Source organism: Salmo salar, chromosome ssa24 (assembly GCF_905237065.1).
Source record: "Salmo salar chromosome ssa24, Ssal_v3.1, whole genome shotgun sequence".
NCBI classification, from domain to species: Eukaryota; Metazoa; Chordata; class Actinopteri; order Salmoniformes; family Salmonidae; genus Salmo; species Salmo salar.
The window spans coordinates 31,507,268-31,526,410 of NC_059465.1; the positions used below are offsets into that span (position 1 = coordinate 31,507,268).

General features: G+C 43.3%; 1 protein-coding gene across 2 annotated transcripts; it reads right to left on the reverse strand.

The window, feature by feature from the left end:
* Positions 1-838: 838 nt before the first annotated feature.
* slc2a6 (solute carrier family 2 member 6) lies at positions 839-18,507 on the reverse strand. Of its 2 annotated transcripts, XM_014172393.2 has the most exons (11): positions 18,262-18,507; positions 17,987-18,140; positions 17,597-17,706; positions 4,469-4,565; positions 3,605-3,704; positions 3,280-3,491; positions 3,040-3,189; positions 2,412-2,520; positions 1,991-2,167; positions 1,727-1,872; positions 839-1,089 (listed from the first exon to the last, which is right to left on the reverse strand). In XM_014172393.2, exons 1-11 carry the CDS (start codon positions 18,306-18,308, stop codon positions 928-930), a joined length of 1,464 nt encoding a protein of 487 aa, XP_014027868.2. In that variant the 5' UTR covers positions 18,309-18,507; the 3' UTR covers positions 839-927. The 2 variants fall into 2 exon arrangements, with proteins under 2 accessions (XP_014027868.2, XP_045562847.1); XM_045706891.1 differs by lacking the exon at positions 17,987-18,140.
* Positions 18,508-19,143: the final 636 nt, after the last annotated feature.

Here is a 19,143-nt window from a genome sequence, read left to right on the forward strand (position 1 = left end):
TTTATAGACAATTTGTCTTACTGTGGACTAATGAACATCAAGGCTTTTAGAGATACCTTTGTAACCCTTTCCAGCTTTATGCAAGTCAACAATTCTTAATCTTAGGTCTTCTGAGATTTATTTCGTTCGAGGCATGGTTCACATCAGGCAATGCTTCTCGTGAATAGCAAACTTAATTTTTTACATTTTTATATAGGGCAAGGCAGCTCTAAACAACATCTCCAATCTCTTTTCATTGATTGGACTCCAGGTTAGCTCCTGACTCCAATTAGCTTTTGGAGAAGTCATTAGCCTAGGGGTTCACATACTTTTTCCAACCTACACTGTGAATGTTTAAATTATGTATTCAATATAGACAAGAAAAATACAATAATTTGTGTGTTATTAGTTTAAGCACACTATGTTTGAATATTGTTGTGACTTAGATGAAGATCAGATCAAATTTGATGACCAAATCCAGGTAATTCCAAAGGGTTCACATACTTTTTCTTGCCACTGTAATTGTGCATGATCATCTTCACTTTTTTTTGTAAAAGAAAACGTCTCATTGCTGTTTGTGGAAGAAGGCAAAGGGTAAGGGTGAGTTTGAATACCTAAAGGGAATTGAGCCGTCTAATTCTGAAACTGGTTTATGGTTCATTTGTCTGTGTGTTACTTTGACAGTCTGACCTCCATTCCCAATGCTCAAATCTATAACAGGCAGACCATGGTATTTTCACATGTGTATGTATGTAATGTCCTTTTACAATGAAATATATGTATGAGTGATTAATAAAACTATATCATTAAGATCCAAGAACAGTGTCTTTGTCCTTTAACAAACATTTAAATCCCGGAATTGAACACCTGAATAAAATTTATTCATACAAATGACTGCATCATGTTGATGAAGTCCACAATGCTCCAGTAAGCAACAGCAAACAGGTGCTAAGTGTCAATGATGGTGAAACTGCGTCCAGTCCGGAAATAGTTCTCAATCTCCTCCAGTGATCTGTTCCTGGTCTCAGGGACACACACGGCGGTGAAAATTATGTTCACCACACACACCACCGAGAAGAACAGGAATGGAACAAACAGTCCATAGGTCTCCTGTAGAAAACATGGACAACATCTCATTACAAGAGCTTTGTAACACAAAACCATTTTGTATTAGTCGTTGAATGTAGGATTGTAATTTGGGATGTTGTTTGGTGGTGAGTAATAATGTATAAGGGACAAGGATGAATATTTCACATTCCCAACATACATGGATGGGATTAGATTAAGCTGTCCCAGGCTGAACCGGCCTATGGCCCGTTACGTGACCGGTAATCTGCAGCTGCTCTATCATATTGCCAACAATGCAACAGTGCATCGTTCAGCTACATACATCTCTTTTCCATAAAATACATGCTCTAATTTTAAAACTAGTTTTTCATTGGGAAGGCAGATAAAGCATTTTAATCAAAAGCAATCACTTTTGCATGTGAAAACACAGAATCATACTCATTACTCCACGTGCTTAACCAACTTCGCAGTCGGCCAGAACAGGCACCTGGCTCAAATTGAATGCAATAAACGCTAACCCAGATCCCCTCAAGTTCAGTTAAAGAGATGGGTAGGGCAATTACAGTCTTTGAATGTCATAGTAAGAGGATTTATGTTAATTGTAGTATGTTAAATATTTGTCATTAAAATGTACCCAGACATTGGATTAGTAGTCAGAGTAATGGAGCAATGAACTCACCACCACATGAATGAAGACATGACTCAAGACAAAGGCAGTCAACCAGCTGACCCCCACACACAGGCCTGACGCGACCCCCCGTGCTCCCAGAGGCAAGATCTCGGACATCAGAAGCCAAGTGATTGGGCCCCATCCCATAGCATAACCTTGATGAGAACGGAGCAGCACGGGAAAAAAAGATTACAGTAGGCCTATGTGAAACCACCTGAGTGTGTTGAGTGTGTTTGGGAAATTACGCATTAAACATGTATTTCAGATTCTTACCAAATATAAAGACCATGGTGCTTATTAATGGGATGAGGGTGATGGGGTTGAAGGCAGCTTCCCCCTGCTGTGCTATGACGTCTGTGGGGAGCACAGTGTCAGTCAGGTTACCGGAGGGGCAGGGGGTGGTGTGGGAGTACATGGTCATTGTAAGGGTAGCGAGAAACATCAGGAACCCTGCAGAGGAAGAACAAGTGAACAGAAATGCAGTCAAATAAAAATGTAATTTTTTGGATAAAAAAAATTCACGATAACACAGTTACACTTATGGTACACTGATTAAATCTGTGGGTCACTTCTGAAGGGCCTATTTGCTGAGCTCAGTGATGATTTTATGGCTTTACTCGTTTGAAAATCATGACTCTGGTCCGCGTCAGAGTACGGAACATGTTACTGTCACTTGGCCTACGAACGCACCCACCTGAGGTATAGAGGAGGGCCTTCCTTCCGGCCTTGTCCATCAAACTGGCAGCAATCACCACAGACAGCAGTCGAATTGCTCCCACCAGCGCAGCATCATACTTAGGTTCCTAGATCGAAGTGGATGCATTTTTTTCAACTGGCAAAGGTAATATAAAATGTCCTCGGTTATGAATGACATGTTCTGCAACATCAAGGTACTGAGGTAAAGGAGCCATTTGCTGATCTAACAGATTGTGTCGTAAGCTCACCCAACAGCTTGAAATGTCTCCACTGGTGCAACCGAATTGCTAGCTTTTCTGTGGAGCAGCTGGTTAGTATGTTGTCAAACAGGGTGGTTACGTGTGTTGGCGAGGCAGAGGGCACGAGACCAAGTACCGGTAAAGATGTGAGCGGGGAAACAATACTGCCAAGCAGCACAATGACGCCTGTTACACTGATACAGTTTAACTTGATCCCACCTAATAATCCATTACCCTTTTCTTACGATCGTGCCAACCTGAACCAAACTGCGCTGGCTCAGATATTTCCAAATTGTCAAGCACGGTTTCAGAAACTATGGTAGATGCGTAACCAGACCAGCTCAGTAGTGTGAAAAGCCCCATAGCAGGGAGACAAAAGACACGTACCAGGAAGACATCAGTCTTGTGGAAGATGGGCTCCAGATACACCAGGATGGGAGTTATGCCAGTCATCTGCTGAAGGAACCTCATCACTATGGAGATCAGGATGGGCTTGTAGTAGAATGGCGTTGTCAAATCAGACCACCTGATTTTCCCCTGGAGGAAAGGAGAAACACCAAATGTATTCAATCCGAACATCTACAGTAAGTCTTTGGAGGCAGTCAAACCAAAGTACTGTCTGTGTACCTGAGATGAGATACTGAGTTCAATCCTGTTGAATTCTGTCATGAAGTCTGAGTCGGGCCCCCTCAGAAACTCCAGGGCCTCGTGGGCCTGCTTCTGTTTGCCACAGATGATGAGGTAGCGGGGAGAGTCGGGCATGAAGCACAGCAGCAGCAGCATGAGCAGAGCTGGGATCTCCCCCACCACAGCCAGCCACTGCCACGGAACCACCAGCCCTTCACCAAACGCATACAAACTCAAAAATCTTAACAGCAACATAGACCTCTTGGATGGCCACCTACAGTATCTACCCATGTACGAGATGCGTCAGAGGGAGATTGGTTCTTACCAAGGGCATAGAGTGACAGGGCTCCAAACACAGCAGTGATTTGAGGGCACGATCCCAAAGCTCCCCTAACTTTGGGGTGGGAGATCTCTGATATATACACCTGGAGCAGTGCAAGAGAAGAGAACACAACAACATCATCACTAATGTAAGGTGTGACAGTAAGCCCATAAGCCTGTTGTCTAAGATGGGTTTATATTTCCTGGAGAGGGGATTTCAGGACACATCAATAGATCAGGTTAACCAGTTTACTAAGGACATATTCTGAAGTCCACAGCAGTATCTAAATGGTCTAACTCTTTGTTATTGGATAAAGCATCAGAAGAGCACACAGTGGTGTAAAGTACTTAAGTAAAAATACTTTAAAGTACTACTTAAGTACAGATACCCAAAAAAATGACTTAACTGTCTATATTTTTGACAACATTTACTTTACTATATTCCTAAAGAAAATAATGTCATTTTTAATCAATACATTTTCTCTGACACCCAAAAATACTTGTTACATTTCGAATGCTTAGCAGTACAGGAAAATGTTCCAGTTCACACACTTATCAAGAGAACATCCCTGGTCATCCCTACTGCCTCTGATCTGGCGGACTCACTAAACACAAATGCTTCATTTGTAAATGATGTCTAAGTTTTAAGAGTTTGCCCCTGGCTATACATAAATGAATAAAAAACATGAAAATGGGTAATATAAGGAATTTGAAATGATTTATACTTTTACTTTTGATACTTAAGTATATTTTAGCAATTCCATTTACTTTTGATAGCTAAGTATATTTAAAACCAAATACTTTTAGACATTTACTCTAGTATTTTACTTTTTCCACCACTGAGAGCACACAACATTATCAGACCTACAGGTATGGAAGCAGCAGTCATGCCACCAGCGATACCAGTCAGGAACCTGCCCAGGTGTAGCATCCAAGTAGCCTGTGCCCCTCCCATCACAATGTACCTGTAAGGGTTGGAAGGAGGTATACAACAAATATTTTTGTTTTTATACAAATCACTTTGTTAATAATTACTTTAAGATCACCAATGTAATGTGACCTAATGCATTGGGGCTTTTTTGTAAATACAATGAAATCAAATGTTATTGGTCGCATACACATGGTTAGCAGATGTTATTGTGAGTGTAGTGAAATGCTTATGGTTCTAGACCCGAGGTAATATCTAACAATTCCACAACAAAACCTAATATCTAACAAATTCCACAACAAAACCTAATACACACAATCTAGTAAAGGAATGGGAGAAGAATATATAAGTATAAAATATATGGATGAGCAGTGACAGAGGCTAAGATGCAATAGATAGTGGAGGATACAGTATACAGAGTACACATATGAGATGAGTAGTGCGAGATATGTAAACATTCTTAAAGTGGCATTATTAAAGTGACTAGTGTTCCATTTATTAAAGTGGCCAATGATATCAAGTCTGTAGGTAGGCAGCTGCCTCTCTGTGCTAGTGATGGCTGTTTAACAATCTGATGACCATGAGATAGAAGCTGTTTTTCAATCTCTCTGTCCCAGCTTTGATGCACCTGTTCTGATCTCGCCTTATGGATGGAAGCAGGGTGAACAGGCAGTGGTTCGGGTGGTTACTGTCCTTGATGATCTTTTTTGCCTTCCTGTGACATCGGGTGTTGTAGGCGTCCTGGAGGGCAGGTAGTTTGCCCCCAGTGATGCGTTGTGCAGACCGCACCACCCTCTAGAGATCCCTGCGGTTGTGGGCGGTGCAGTTGCTGTACCAGGCGGTGATACAGCCCGACAGGATGCTCTCAATTGTGCACCTGTAAAAGTAAGTGAGGGTTTTCGGTGACAAGCCACATTTTTTCAGCCTCCTGAGGTTAAAGAGGCACTGTCTGTGTGGGTGGACCATTTCAGTTTGTCGGTGATATGTACACAGAGGAACTTAAAACTTTCCACCTTCTCCACTGCTGTCCCATCGATGTTGATAGGGGGGTGCTCCCTTTGCTGTTTCCTGAAGTCCACGATAATCTCTTTTATTTTGCTGACATTGAGTGATAGGTTATTTTCCTGACACCACACTCCGAGTGCCCTCACCTCCTCCCTGTAGGCTGTCTCACCGTTGTTGGTAATCAAGCCTACCACTGTTGTGTCGTCTGCAAACTTGATGATTGAGTTGGAGGCGTGCATGGCCACGCAGTCGTGGGTGAACAGGGAGTACAGGAGGGGGCTGAGAACACACCTTGTGGGGCCCCTGTGTTGAGGATCAGCGAAGTGGAGATGTTGTTTCCTACCTTTACCACCTGGGGGCGGCCCGTCAGGAAGTCCAGGACCCAGTTGCACAGGGCGGGGTCGAGACCCAGGGTCTCAAGCTTAATGATGAGTTTGGAGGGAACTATGGTGTTGAATGCTGAGCCGTAGTCAATGAACAGCATTCTTACATAGGTATTCCCCTTGTCCAGATGGGATAGGGCAGTGTTCAGTGTGATGGCGATTGCATCGTCTGTGGACCTATTGGGGCTGTAAGCAAATTGAAGTGGGTCTAGGGTGACAGGTAGGGTTGAGGTGATATGATCCTTAACTAGTCTCTCAAAGCACTTCATGATGACAGGAGTGCTACGGGGCGATAGTCATTTAGTTCAGTTACCTTAGCTTTCTTGGGAACAAGAACAATGGTGGCCATCTTGAAGCATGTGGGGACAGCAGACTGGGATAGGGATTGATTGAATATGTCCGTAAACACACCAGCCAGCTGGTCTGCACATGCTCTGAGGACGCACTAGGTATGCCGTCTGGGCCGGCAGCCTTGCAAGGGTTAACACGTTTAAAAGTTTTACTCACGTCAGCCACGGAGAGGTAGAGCCTACAGTCTTTGGTAGCGGGCCGTGTCGGTGTCACTGTATTGTCCTCAAAGCGTGCAAAGAATTTGTTTAATTTGTCTGGAAGCAAGACGTCAATGTCTTTTTGTAATCCGTGATTGTCTGTAGACCCTGCCATATACGTCTCGTGTTTGAGCCGTTGAATTGCAACTCCACTTTGTCTCTATACTGACACTTTGCTTGTTTGATTGCCTTACAGAGGGAGTAACTACACTGTTTGTATTCGGCCATATTTCCAGTCGCCTCACTGTGATTAAATGCGGTGGTATTGTACGTGCTTTCAGTTTTGCGCAAATGCTGCCATCAATCCACGGTTTTTGTTTAGGGAAGGATTTATTAGTCACAGTGTGTACATCTCGTATACACTTCCATATAAACTCGCTCACTGAGTCAGCGTATACGTCAACGTTATTCTCTGAGGCTACCCGGAACATATCCCAGTCCACGTGATCGAAGCAATCTTGAAGAGGTCAGACCAGCGTTGGATAGACCTAAGCACGGGCACTTCCTGTTTTAGTTTCTGCCAATAGGAGGGGAGCAACAAGATGAAGTCATGGTCAGATTTGCCAAAAGGAGGGTGGGAGAGGGCCTTGTATGCATCGCGGAAGTTCGAGTAGCAATGGTTGAGCGTGTTACTCGCTTGTGTACTGCAATCGATATGCCGATAGAATTTAGGTAGCCTAGTTCTCAAATTAGCTTTGGTAAAATTCCCAGCTACAATAAATGCAGCCACAGGATATATGGTTTCCAGTTTGCATAAAGTCCAGTGAAGTTCCTTGATGGACGTCTTGGTATCCGCTTGCGGGGGGATATACACGGCTGTGACGATAACTGAGGAGAATTCTCTTGGGAGATAATACGGTTGGCATTTGCTTGTGAGGAATTGTAGGTCAGTTGAACAAAAGGACTTGAGTTCCTGTATGCTGTTACAATTACACCATGAGTTGTTAATCATGAAACATAAATGCCCGCCATTCTTACCGGAGAGATGTTTATTCCTGTTGACGGGATGCACTGACAATCCCGTTGGCTGTACGGACTTCAACAGCATGTCCCCAGCTAGCCATGTTTCCGTGAAACAGAGTATGTTACAATCCCGGATATCTCTTTGGAAAGCAACTCTTTTTTTGCAATAGTTTTTTTATTGGTTTTTAAAAGTAGATATTAAGGCAGTACATAATGTACAGCAACAACATAAATACAGCAACAAGTTACACTGATACTATCCTATGCAACAGCTGTTGGACAATATATATATATATATAAACTCAGCAAAAATAAATGTCCTCTCAGTGTCAACTGTGTTTATTTTCAGCAAACTTAACATGTGCAAATATTTGTATGAACATAATAAGATTCAACAACTGAGACATAAACTGAACAAGTTCCACAGACATGTGACTAACAGAAATGGAATAATGTGTCCCTGAACAAAGGGGGGATCAAAATCAAAAGTAACAGTCAGTATCTGGTGTGGCTACCAGCTTCATCAAGGACTGCAGTGCATCCCCTCCTCATGGACTGCACCAGATTTGCCAGTTCTTTCTGAGATGTTACCCCACTCTTCCACCAAGGCACCTGCAAGTTCCCGGACATTTCTGGGGGGAATGGCCCTAGCCCTCACCCTCAGATCCAACAGGTCCCAGACATGCTCAATGGGATTGAGATCCAGGCTCTTCACTGGCCATGGCAGAACACTGACATTCCTGTTTTGCAGGAAATCACACACAGAATGAGCATTATGGCTGGTGGCACTGTCATGCTGGAGGGTCATGTCAGGATGAGCCTGCAGGAAGGGTACCACATGAGGGAGGAGGATGTCTTCCCTGTAAGCACAGCATTGAGATTGCCTGCAGTGACAACAAGCTCAGTCCGATGATTCTGTGATACACCGCCCCAGACCATGATGGACACTCCACCTCCAAATCGATCCCACTCCAGAGTACAGGCCTCGGTGTAACACTCATTCCTTCGACGATAAACACGAATCCGACCATCACCCCTGGTGAGACAAAACCGCGACTTGTCAGTGAAGAACACTTTTTGCCAGTCCTGTCTGGTCCAGCGACGGTGGGTTTGTGCCCATAGGCAACATTGTTGCCGGTGATGTCTGGTGAGGACTTGCCTTACATCAGGCCTACAAGCCCTCAGTCCAGCCTCTCTCAGCCTATTGCGGACAGTCTGAGCACTGATGGAGGGATTGTGCATTCCTGGTGTAACTCGGACAGTTGTTGTTGCCATCCTGTACCTGTCCCGCAGGTGTGATGTTTGGATGTACCGATCCTGTGCAGGTGTTGTTACACGTGATCTGCCACTGCGAGGACGATCAGCTGTCCGCCCTGTCTCCCTGGGGCGCTGTCTTAGGCGTCTCACAGTACAGACATTGCAATTTATTGCCCTGTCCACATCTGCAGTCCTCATGACTCCTTGCAGCATGCCTAAGGCACATTCACGCAGATGAGCAGGGACCCTGGGCATCTTTCTTTTGGTGTTTTTCAGAGTCAGTAAAGGCCTCTTTAGTGTCCTAAGTTTTCATAAGTGTGACCTTAATTGCCTATCGTCTGTTAGTGTCTTAACAACCGTTCCACATGTGCATGTTCATTAATTGTTTATGGTTCATTGAACAAGCATGGGAAACAGTGTTTAACCCTTTACAATGAAGATCTGTGAAGTTATTTGGATTTTTACAAATTATCTTTGAACGACAAGGTCCTGAAAAAAGGACGTTTCTTTTTTGCTGAGTTATATATATATAATAAATAATAAATAATAAAAGGATATGGGGGGGTTAGTTGCAGAGGCTTTATTAAGTTCTCAGCGCAGAAGTTACTCTCAAAGTAGTTCAGAAATTGCTGCCAGACCTTATACAACTTTTGAGAGGAGCCACAGGTGGAACATTTTAGCTTCTCAAGTTTAAGGTGGGCCATAACATCCCTAACCCAGTGAGCATGTGATGGTGGGGTACCTGACTTCCACTTAAAAATAACAAGTCAGCATGCCAGAAGGGACGAGAAGGCTGTGGGGTCTGCTTGGGTGTTACAAAGAGTAAGCCCTTTGGGGACTACCCCAGAAATAGCAACAGAGGGTTCGGGGCAATTTCCTTATTGCATATATGAGAAAGTCTCAAAAATAGAGGACCAGAATGGAACTAGTGTCGGGCATGACCAGTACGTGTGATACAGAGTGTGGGTGCCTGATGGCATCTAGAGCAGGTTGGGTCTATTTCTGGATACAATCTGGCAAGTCTACTCCTGTAAATAGTGAAGGCGATGGAATACTTTAAACTGTAGTAACCCATATCTAATGCAGATAGAGAATGAGTGTATCCTGTCAATTGCAGAATGGCAGGTGATATCGGAAATCTCGCTTCCAAACTCTCCCTCCCATGAACGCTTTACATGGTCAAGAGAGGGGCATGCAATATTCTGAATAATGTCATATAGCTTAGAAATGTGTCCCTTTACATAAGGATCGAGGTTCAGACATTCATCAAGCCAGCTGGTGGGTGGGAGAGATGGGAATGAGGGAAAAATCTTTCTTGTAAAGTTACGAATCTGCAGGTACCTGAAGAAGTGTGTCTGGGGTATACGCGCTCTCTAACTAGATGTTCAAAGGAGGTAAATATATGCTCATAGAAAAGGTATTTTACACTCTTCAATCCTTTCTGAAACCATAGCTGGAAGGCTGTGTCTATGAAGGAGGGCGTGAAGAGTGGGTTGGAAATAAAAGGCATGGATGAGATGTCCACGGTGGGTCCTAAACTGAGACCATATCCTGAGTGAACTTTTCACAATAGGGTTGTTTGAGTGGTAATGTTTGCTCAATGGTAGGGGTGCACAGACTAAGGAGACCGGGGAAAATGTTTGACATGAGTGCTTTTCCATAAGGGACCACACCGGTCCTTCCCCCTCTAAGAATGTTGAGACCCAAAAGGTTATCTTGTGAATATTAGCAGCTCAATAGTAATGGAGGAAATTGGGTAGGGAAAGACCCCCCTCTCCTTTCTGTCTCTCCAAAAATGCTTTACGCAACTGTGGGATCTTTTTATTCTAAATGAAAGTAGATATACACTGCTCAAAAAAATTAAGGGAACACTTAAACAACACATCCTAGATCTGAATTAAATAAATAATCTTATTAAATACTTTTTCTTTACATAGTTGAATGTGCTGACAACAAAATCACACAAAAATAATCAATGGACATCCAATTTATCAACCCATGGAGGTCTGGATATGGAGTCACACTCAAAATTAAAGTGGAAAACCACACTACAGGCTGATCCAACTTTGATGTAATGTCCTTAAAACAAGTCAAAATGAGGCTCAGTAGTGTGTGTGGCCTCCACGTGCCTGTATGACCTCGCTACAACGCCTGGGCATGCTCCTGATGAGGTGGCGGATGGTCTCCTGAGGGATCTCCTCCCATACCTGGACTAAAGCATCCGCCAACTCCTGGACAGTCTGTGGTGCAACGTGGCGTTGGTGGATGGAGCGAAACATGATGTCCCAGATGTGCTCAATTGGATTCAGGTCTGGGGAACGGGCGGGCCAGTCCATAGCATCAATGCCTTCCTCTTGCAGGAACTGCTGACACACTCCAGCCACATGAGGTCTAGCATTGTCTTGCATTAGGAGGAACCCAGGGCCAACCGCACCAGCATATGGTCTTACAAGGGGTCTGAGGATCTCATCTCGGTACCTAATGGCAGTCAGGCTACCTCTGGCGAGCACATGGAGGGCTGTGCGGCCCCCCAAAGAAATGCCACCCCACACCATGACTGACCCACCGCCAAACCGGTCATGCTGGAGGATGTTGCAGGCAGCAGAACGTTCTCCACGGCGTCTCCAGACTCTGTCACGTGCTCAGTGTGAACCTGCTTTCATCTGTGAAGAGCACAGGGCGCCAGTGGCGAATTTGCCAATCTTGGTGTTCTCTGGCAAATGCCAAACGTCCTGCATGGTGTTGGGCTGTAAGCACAACCCCCACCTGTGGACGTCGGGCCCTCATACCACCCTCATGCAGTCTGTTTCTGACCGTTTGAGCAGACACATGCACATTTGTGGCCTGCTGGAGGTCATTTTGCAGGGCTCTGGCAGTGCTTCTCCTGCTCCTCCTTGCACAAAGGCGGAGGTAGCGGTCCTGCTGCTGGGTTGTTGCCCTCCTACGGCCTCCTCCACGTCTCCTGATGTACTGGCCTGTCTCCTGGTAGCGCCTCCATGCTCTGGACACTACGCTGACAGACACAGCAAACCTTCTTGCCACAGCTCGCATTGATGTGCCATCCTGGATGAGCTGCACTACCTGAGCCACTTGTGTGGGTTGTAGACTCCGTCTCATGCTACCACTAGAGTGAAAGCACTGCCAGCATTCAAAAGTGACCAAAACATCAGCCAGGAAGCATAGGAACTGAGAAGTGGTCTGTGGTCTCCACCTGCAGAACCACTCCTTTATTGGGGGTGTCTTGCTTATTGCCTATAATTTCCACCTGTTGTCTATTCCATTTGCACAACAGCATGTGAAATTTATTGTCAATCAGTGTTGCTTCCTAAGTGGACAGTTTGATTTCACAGAGGTGTGATTGACTTGGAGTTACATTGTGTTGTTTAAGTGTTCCCTTTATTTTTTTTTTGCAGTATATGTCTATCCAGTTCTTTAAAACATGATTTTGCTATAAAGATGGGAATAGTCTGAAACAGATACAGGAATCTTGGCATGATGACCATCTTGACCGAGTTGACTCTGCCAGCGAGTGATATGGGGAGTGTCGATCAGCGATTGAGGTCTTGCTTAACCTTCTCCAAGGCTGGCTTGAAATCATAATTTAACAGGTCTTTGAATTTCCGAGTCACACAGGCCCCCAAATATGTCAAAGTATTGAGAGCTACCATAAAAGGAAATCCAACGATCCAACGATAGATCTATTGCTTGCTTATTGAGCAGAAAGAGTAAGCTTTTAGTGAAATTGATTTTGTAACCTGAAACATTGCCAAATTTGGAGATGATATCAATAGCGATCGGGATAGATGTGATGGGGTCTGAGATATACAGTAGAAGTTAGTCAGCATACAGAGACAGTTTGTAGACTGTCATCCCCGCGCTGCCTCTCAGGGAGATGGCTACGGGTTCGATGGCTATATCAAATAGGACAGGACACAGTGGACAGCCCTGCCGATTTCCTCTATGCAGGGAGAAATATTGTGAGAGAGTGCTGTTAGTACGAACAGATGCTTGAGGACATGAATACAGGGCCTTTATCCAAGAGACAAAAGTAGGGCCAAATCCAAATCTTCAAGTGCAGTAAAAAGGTATTCAAATTCAATGCGGTCAAACGCCTTCTTGGCATCCAGAGAGATCAGGGCTTCTGGAGTGGGGGAAGAATTTGATGAGTAAAGAATATTGAATAGGTTACCGAATTAATGTCTGCCTGTGATAAAGCCTGTCTGATTGGGGTGAATTATTGTGGGCATAACCGCTTCTAATCGGATAACCAGAGCCTTAGTAAGTATCTTATAGTCACAACAAAGCAGGCTAATGGGTCGGTAGAACTCACATTTCAGCGGGTCTTTCCCCTTTTTCAGGACGACTGATATTACAGCCTGTGACATGGTTGGGGGTAGTGACCCCTGCTTGAGTGCCTCAGCATAAACATCGTATAAAAAAGGTGTCAGCTTAGATCATCTTTTGTAAAACTCAATTGGGTAACCATCGGGACCCGGGGCCTTACCGCTTTTCATTGATTTTATTGCCAGGTCAATCTGCTACAGAGAAAGGCTTCTCAATATCTGATTTGTTTTCCGGAACTAGTTCAGGAATCCCAAGATCGTAAAACAATTGTGTGGTTAGAGATCTATCATTTGTTTCTGATGAGTAAAGGTCCTCGTAGAAATGTCTGAATTGATCATTAATATACTTTTGGTCTGAGGTGGTCACACCTGCCGAGGTTGTGATTTCAGGTATTAGGCCAGCTGCTGCCGATTGACTCAGTTGATGGCAAAGAAGTTTACTGGCCCGTTCACCACATTCATAGTGGTTTTGTCTGGATTTTAAGTGGAGGTCCTCTGCTAAACCGGTCGATTTAATATCAAATTCATTCTGTAATGTAATTCTCTCCTTATAGAAGTCTGCAGATGGCGTGGTTGAGTGCCTCTGATCAGTCGTTTATAAGGTCTGTAAGACGCGCTGATCTCTTCTTATTCACTCCGGCATTATATGATATGATCTGGCCACGTATGTATGCTTTCAGAGATTCCCATAGAATGCACACACTTGTCTCTGGTAGCCGATTGATCTCAAGGAAAAAAATCTATTTGGGCCGTTTATATGTGTTAAATTCTTCATCTGAGAAGAGACGTGGATTGAGTCGCCAAGTGCATTGTGGGAGAACGTTATCAGTAAAACACAGTACCATTACCACTGGGCTGAGGTCTGAGATGACAATACCCTTATAATCAGTGGACTTCAGTATCGGGAGCAACTTGTTGTCTAGGAGAAAAATATTGATTCTGGAGTATGTCTGATGGTCTGGGGAAAATAAAGAATATTGTTTAGATGTATGATTTTTAAATCTCCAGGGGTCTGTTACACCATATGCCTGATTAAAAGAATTAATAACATGTGCTGATTTAGAAAGGGACCCTAATACCGCTTTAGAGCGGTCTAATGTGGGTGAAGGACACAGTTCAAATCCCCTGCTAGTATAAGTTGGTGAGTGTTCAGATCTGGGAGGAGTGAGAAAAACTCTGAAAAACTGGTCATTGTCCCAAATAGCAGCATAAATATTGGCTAATACCACTGGCATGTTGAAGTTTGCCCTACACAATAACAAAACAACTATTTCTGTCCTATATCACTTTAGGCTCTACGAACTGAACATCTCTGTGAATCAAAGTAGCAGAGCCACGGCATTTAGCATGAAACTTGGAATGGAATATATGTGAGAATCCTCCCTGTTTTAGTCTAGAATGATCCGTAATGCAAAAATGTGTTTCCTGGAGATACGCTATACCTGCCTTTAATTTCTGTAAATGGGAAAATACCTTACTACATTTGACTGGGTCGTTCAAACCGCACGTTTTCCAACTGACAAATTCAGTTACTGCCCGGCCTAGCCTATTTGGCATTGCCATAGTTAAGGGTAAGGACATTTAAAACCTTTGAAAACCTCTGCAAGGGGGACAGGGAGGTGGGGAGGGGAAGAAAAAAAAGAAAAAAGTAATTATAATAAAAAAATACAATTAAAAACATACATTCACATTGAGGAGAACTAGTATGAACAGTAACACCCCAGTACTGTCCTCTCCCCAAATGAGAGGCTGCACTAACCCCTAGTACATACTTACACCATATACCGATAACAGCTTACATAGAGAGACTGAGCCTCACCAGAACGTATCCGAATACACACGCACACACGCAGTGATTAGTGAATTCCTTGCCATACGGCATAACATACAAACTTTCAATGTACATTTTTATGTAATTTATAGTGTCTGAGTCTGAGAGTAAATATCTCAGCATGGTTACCCTGTTACTTTTGTGTTCTGTAACACTTCAATTATGTTTGTTAATTTAAGATAGCCTGCTGACTGTGTAATTTGAGGTTATTAAATAGAGAGGAAGCAAAACTCCCTTAAAAATATAACAATAACAAACATATTTGGGTATACTGTAACGTGCCGCAATTCACAATAGCCCCTTTCAAATCACCCAGTTCAACCCGCTCTTATTGCTAAAATAGCAGGGCTATGCAGGTCAATAATCATACCATTAACTGGTATGCCCTCTAGTGAATTTAGTTGGTATGACATGTAATGCGAAGATTTGTATAAATGCCTCATGGCTACGGGCTACACTGAGCTACATAATAACGGAGGGGAATTACGAACTCGAACTAAACCAATGAAAGTAGAGATCCCATGATCTACAATGATAGTTTAAGCAAAAGACCAGCATTAAACCAAAAAAATGGAAACCCTTTGCTGTAAATTATACGTAAACTAATGGTTGCCTCAAAAAATGACAGCTAAACAAACTAGTGAGATCCTTAGATGTACATAATTTTCGATATATACTCTACTAGGTAGCCATCTAAGCAAAATAACAAGATTACTAAAGTATTATTTCACTTTTGGTCTAAGCATCATGAATATTAATGCTGATATGCTCTAGTCTGAATTATCTGAGATTGAGAACAAGTGCTGTCAGCTAACGTTAGTTTAAAAGGTCAGATCTGTAACATAAATGTTAGCTAACAAACTAATCTGGCATTAACATGGGCCATCATAATAAAAAATAATGATTACTGGAAAAATTCACATAAGTCATAGCTAGTTACCCATCTTCTCCAGGTGGAGTTACAGTCCCTTGCAGCACAAGTAACCAGTCCATTAACAGATCAACAACAGTAACGTCCATGCAACTGGATGGCCCGGTTCAGTCCTTAAACTGGCTAGCATAGTTTACCTCCAGATTGCCAAATAGCCCATTGCTTCCTAGCTTGGTTTGTTAGGCTAGAATTTCACCCAACATTGGAAAGAGAACTGAATTACTGTTGTGTTTGATCTTCACTTGTGTCAAATTCTTCAGAATGAAATCCTTAGCTAGCACTGGTTCTGAGATGCTTTTCCGAACGCCATTTGGGGTTGTTATCCTCAAATCCGCAGGGTACCACAGGCCATAACGGATTCCCTCACAGCCCCTGATCATAGCCCTCATCTCCCCGAAGGCAGCCATCTGCTTGGTAACCACCCGAGTGTAGTCAGGGTAGATTGTGGTGCTTGTGGTGGCTGGTCACCCCCGGTCTCTCTCCTAGAGTGCGATGTGCGTGGTCTAGCAGTGGGGATTTATCCAGGCCGAGTGCCTGTTGTAGCATCTCTGCCATGAACTCTGTAGTGCGCTTGCCATCCTCTTGTCTCGCTCTCACACCCGCCACACGCAAATTCGTATGACGGGATCTAGCCTCCAAATTTTAGTTATTCTCTTTAAGATCCTTGATTTCCTTTTTCATTTGGAGAACATTCCTTTCCAGTGTGGTGATCGAGTCTGAGTGGCCATTAGCCGCGGTCTCCAGGCTGGTCATGTGGATGTCCAGTGCCTCATGGTTGGATCTAGCCTGTTCAGTGGCAGTTTTCAGCTCCTCTCTCAGCTGGCTAACCTGAATTTGTAACTCTGCCAACTGCATCTCTGCCTTTTTGTCCATTTTGTCAATTAATTCCTGCTTCATTTCAGTTAATGCCTGTAGAATAGCTTCTTGTCCAGTCACCTCGGATGTGTATTGTTCAGCCGTTGGTGTAGCCCCATGGTCCTTGGCTAGGATAGCTGGTCTGTTAGCATTAGCCTTGGGCTGATTCTTGCGGTTGGTGCCTGGCATCGTCAACAAAAATGACAAAGATGTGACAGTAAGGCATTTTGATCAAAATTACAATATGCCCATATGTTTTGGAACAAACCAATCAAATATTTAAATGTTCTGGTGAGGAGCTCAGAAAAGTACGTCTCACATGGCGCCGCTCCACCCTTGAGCCTTTGGAAAGCAAATATTGCCCTGATTTTGTTGACTTTGTTAACTTAGGGACTGAACATTAGCGTGTAATATACAGTACTCGGAAGCGGTGGATGGTGGGCACGCATCCGAAGCCTCACTAGAAGACCGCTCCGGCACCCTCTCCTCCGGCGGCGTTGTTTTGGGTTGGCCTCTGGAATCAGTTCAAATGGGTCCGCTTCGGGAAAGTCGTATTCCTGGTCATTGTGATGGTAAGTTGCGTCTCTCTGATATTCAATAGTTCTTCCCAGCTGTATGTAATAACACGTAAGGTCATCTGGGCTAACAATGTAAGAAATAATACACAAAAAAACAAAGTACTGCACAGTTTCCTAAGGATTAGAAGCGATGCTGCCATCTCTATCGGCGCCATCTTGGTAGTAGTGTATATGAGTATTCAGACCCATTCCTTTTTTCCATATTTTGTTACATTACAGTCTTATTCTAAATTGGATTAAATTACTTTATTTCCCCTCATCAATCTACACATAATACCCCTTAATGACAAAGTAATGTATTTGTTCCTTGTTCTTTCAGTAAATAACCAGAAATGTATATTCCCATCCAGAACATGTGTACATAGTTTACGTACCCGACTGTTGAGGGGACTGCTGACACCATGATGCTCAACTTCCGGCCAATCAGGTCATTCAGAAGCATGGCACCAAGTCCTCCTGCTGCAGCCCCCAGTGTGAAAATAGACTAATAAAAGAAAGGGTCACTGCACAGTCAAATAGGGACATGCTTAAAACTAAAGAGGAATGTTTCAGGACATAGTGCTACTTACACTTACATCTTACACTTTATACTGAATGGGTCAAGAATATGGATTGTCTGATTGACTTTTATTTTAAAAAACAATGCATTATCATTGAGGTAAGGCATTATCTTATTGGCTGTCATCGGACAACATTCTCTTATTGAAGGAGACACTGAATGAATGAGAAGACATCTGTTGTTTTTCCCACTCTGTCTCACTCACCCCAAACCAGGCTATCTGTTCTGTGTCCATCCTCAATTGAGGGTTATCACTGTTTTTGAGTTGAGGGATCACTGGGGAGGGGAACACCAAGGAATAGCCGAAATTGAAATTCCCCAAAACAGCAGAAAAAACAGCGAGGTATAGCCTGGCATTGCTGTGAATGAAAAAAAGGAAGTGATACGAATAAACAACTTATTTATTTTAAATAGCATTTGGTCAGAATCTCTGATACCTTTGATAGAAAGCAGCACATAAATTATATGATTGTAGCCTACCTTGTGCGCGATGTGGGCTTGATTATTAGCGGTGTTTTCTCGTCCATTTTCCTTGTAGCAACCTGTCCGAATAAGTCTTAAACTAGTTGTAATGCTATTGTCATTTAACAAGCTGAAAGTGAAACTAGAGTTTTGTAATCACAACCAATTCCATTGGGTCGTCATAAGAAGGAAGGAGAACATAAATCCCCAGTCTGTTGCAAGCTGTACATTTGTGTGTCATATGATCATAATTCCTTGGTTGAGCAACAGACCTTAACGTGTGAAAGGTTGTCCTATCTCATATAGCACACACATTGTTCAGTCATTACAGACTTGTCATTTACCAACAAATTATTTTAGTTTTTGTTTTAGGGGGTAGATCAGGTTTAATATAGCAGATATATTATAGCTTCCATCAATGTAATTGTCTGCATCATATATTTTCTTTGTAAATATATATATATTTTCTTTGTAAATAATAATAATACGGGGCGCTAGTGAGCACCACATGGAGTAGACGCTTCTCCGACTACCTTCTCCTCTCCCTTGCTTAAATTTGATTTAAATTCTACTTTTGCCTGACCAAAATGCTACAATGAGCAACTCCATGAGAAACAAGGCCAAGGGGAAACTAATTTATCCAAAAACAGAAATGAAAGACGGCAAAGTCCCCACCACAGCACAAGACGAGGATGGAGACACTTGCGTTAGCCTGGCCGTAATGGCTAGCATGGCTAGCATGGCTAACCCCGACTCGGAGCCCTCACCGACTATTATATTAGCAGCTATCAAGAAAATCGAAGAGGACATGAACACTCGATTTAATCATCTCGACTCATCCTTACAGTTAGTGCAAGCCTCCCTAGCTGAACATACAATCCGCCTTATTGATCTGGAAGG

Coding starts and splice junctions, on each gene's coding strand:
- slc2a6 (XM_014172393.2), bottom strand. CDS start 18,308: ATGGACGAGAAAACACCGCTAATAATCAAGCCCACATCGCGCACAAG. Junction 4,566..17,596: donor GCAGTCCCCTCAACAGTCGG/GTACGTAAACTA, acceptor CAACCCTTACAG/GTACATTGTGATGGGAGGGG. Junction 3,190..3,279: donor AACTCAGTATCTCATCTCAG/GTACACAGACAG, acceptor CCTTTCCTCCAG/GGGAAAATCAGGTGGTCTGA.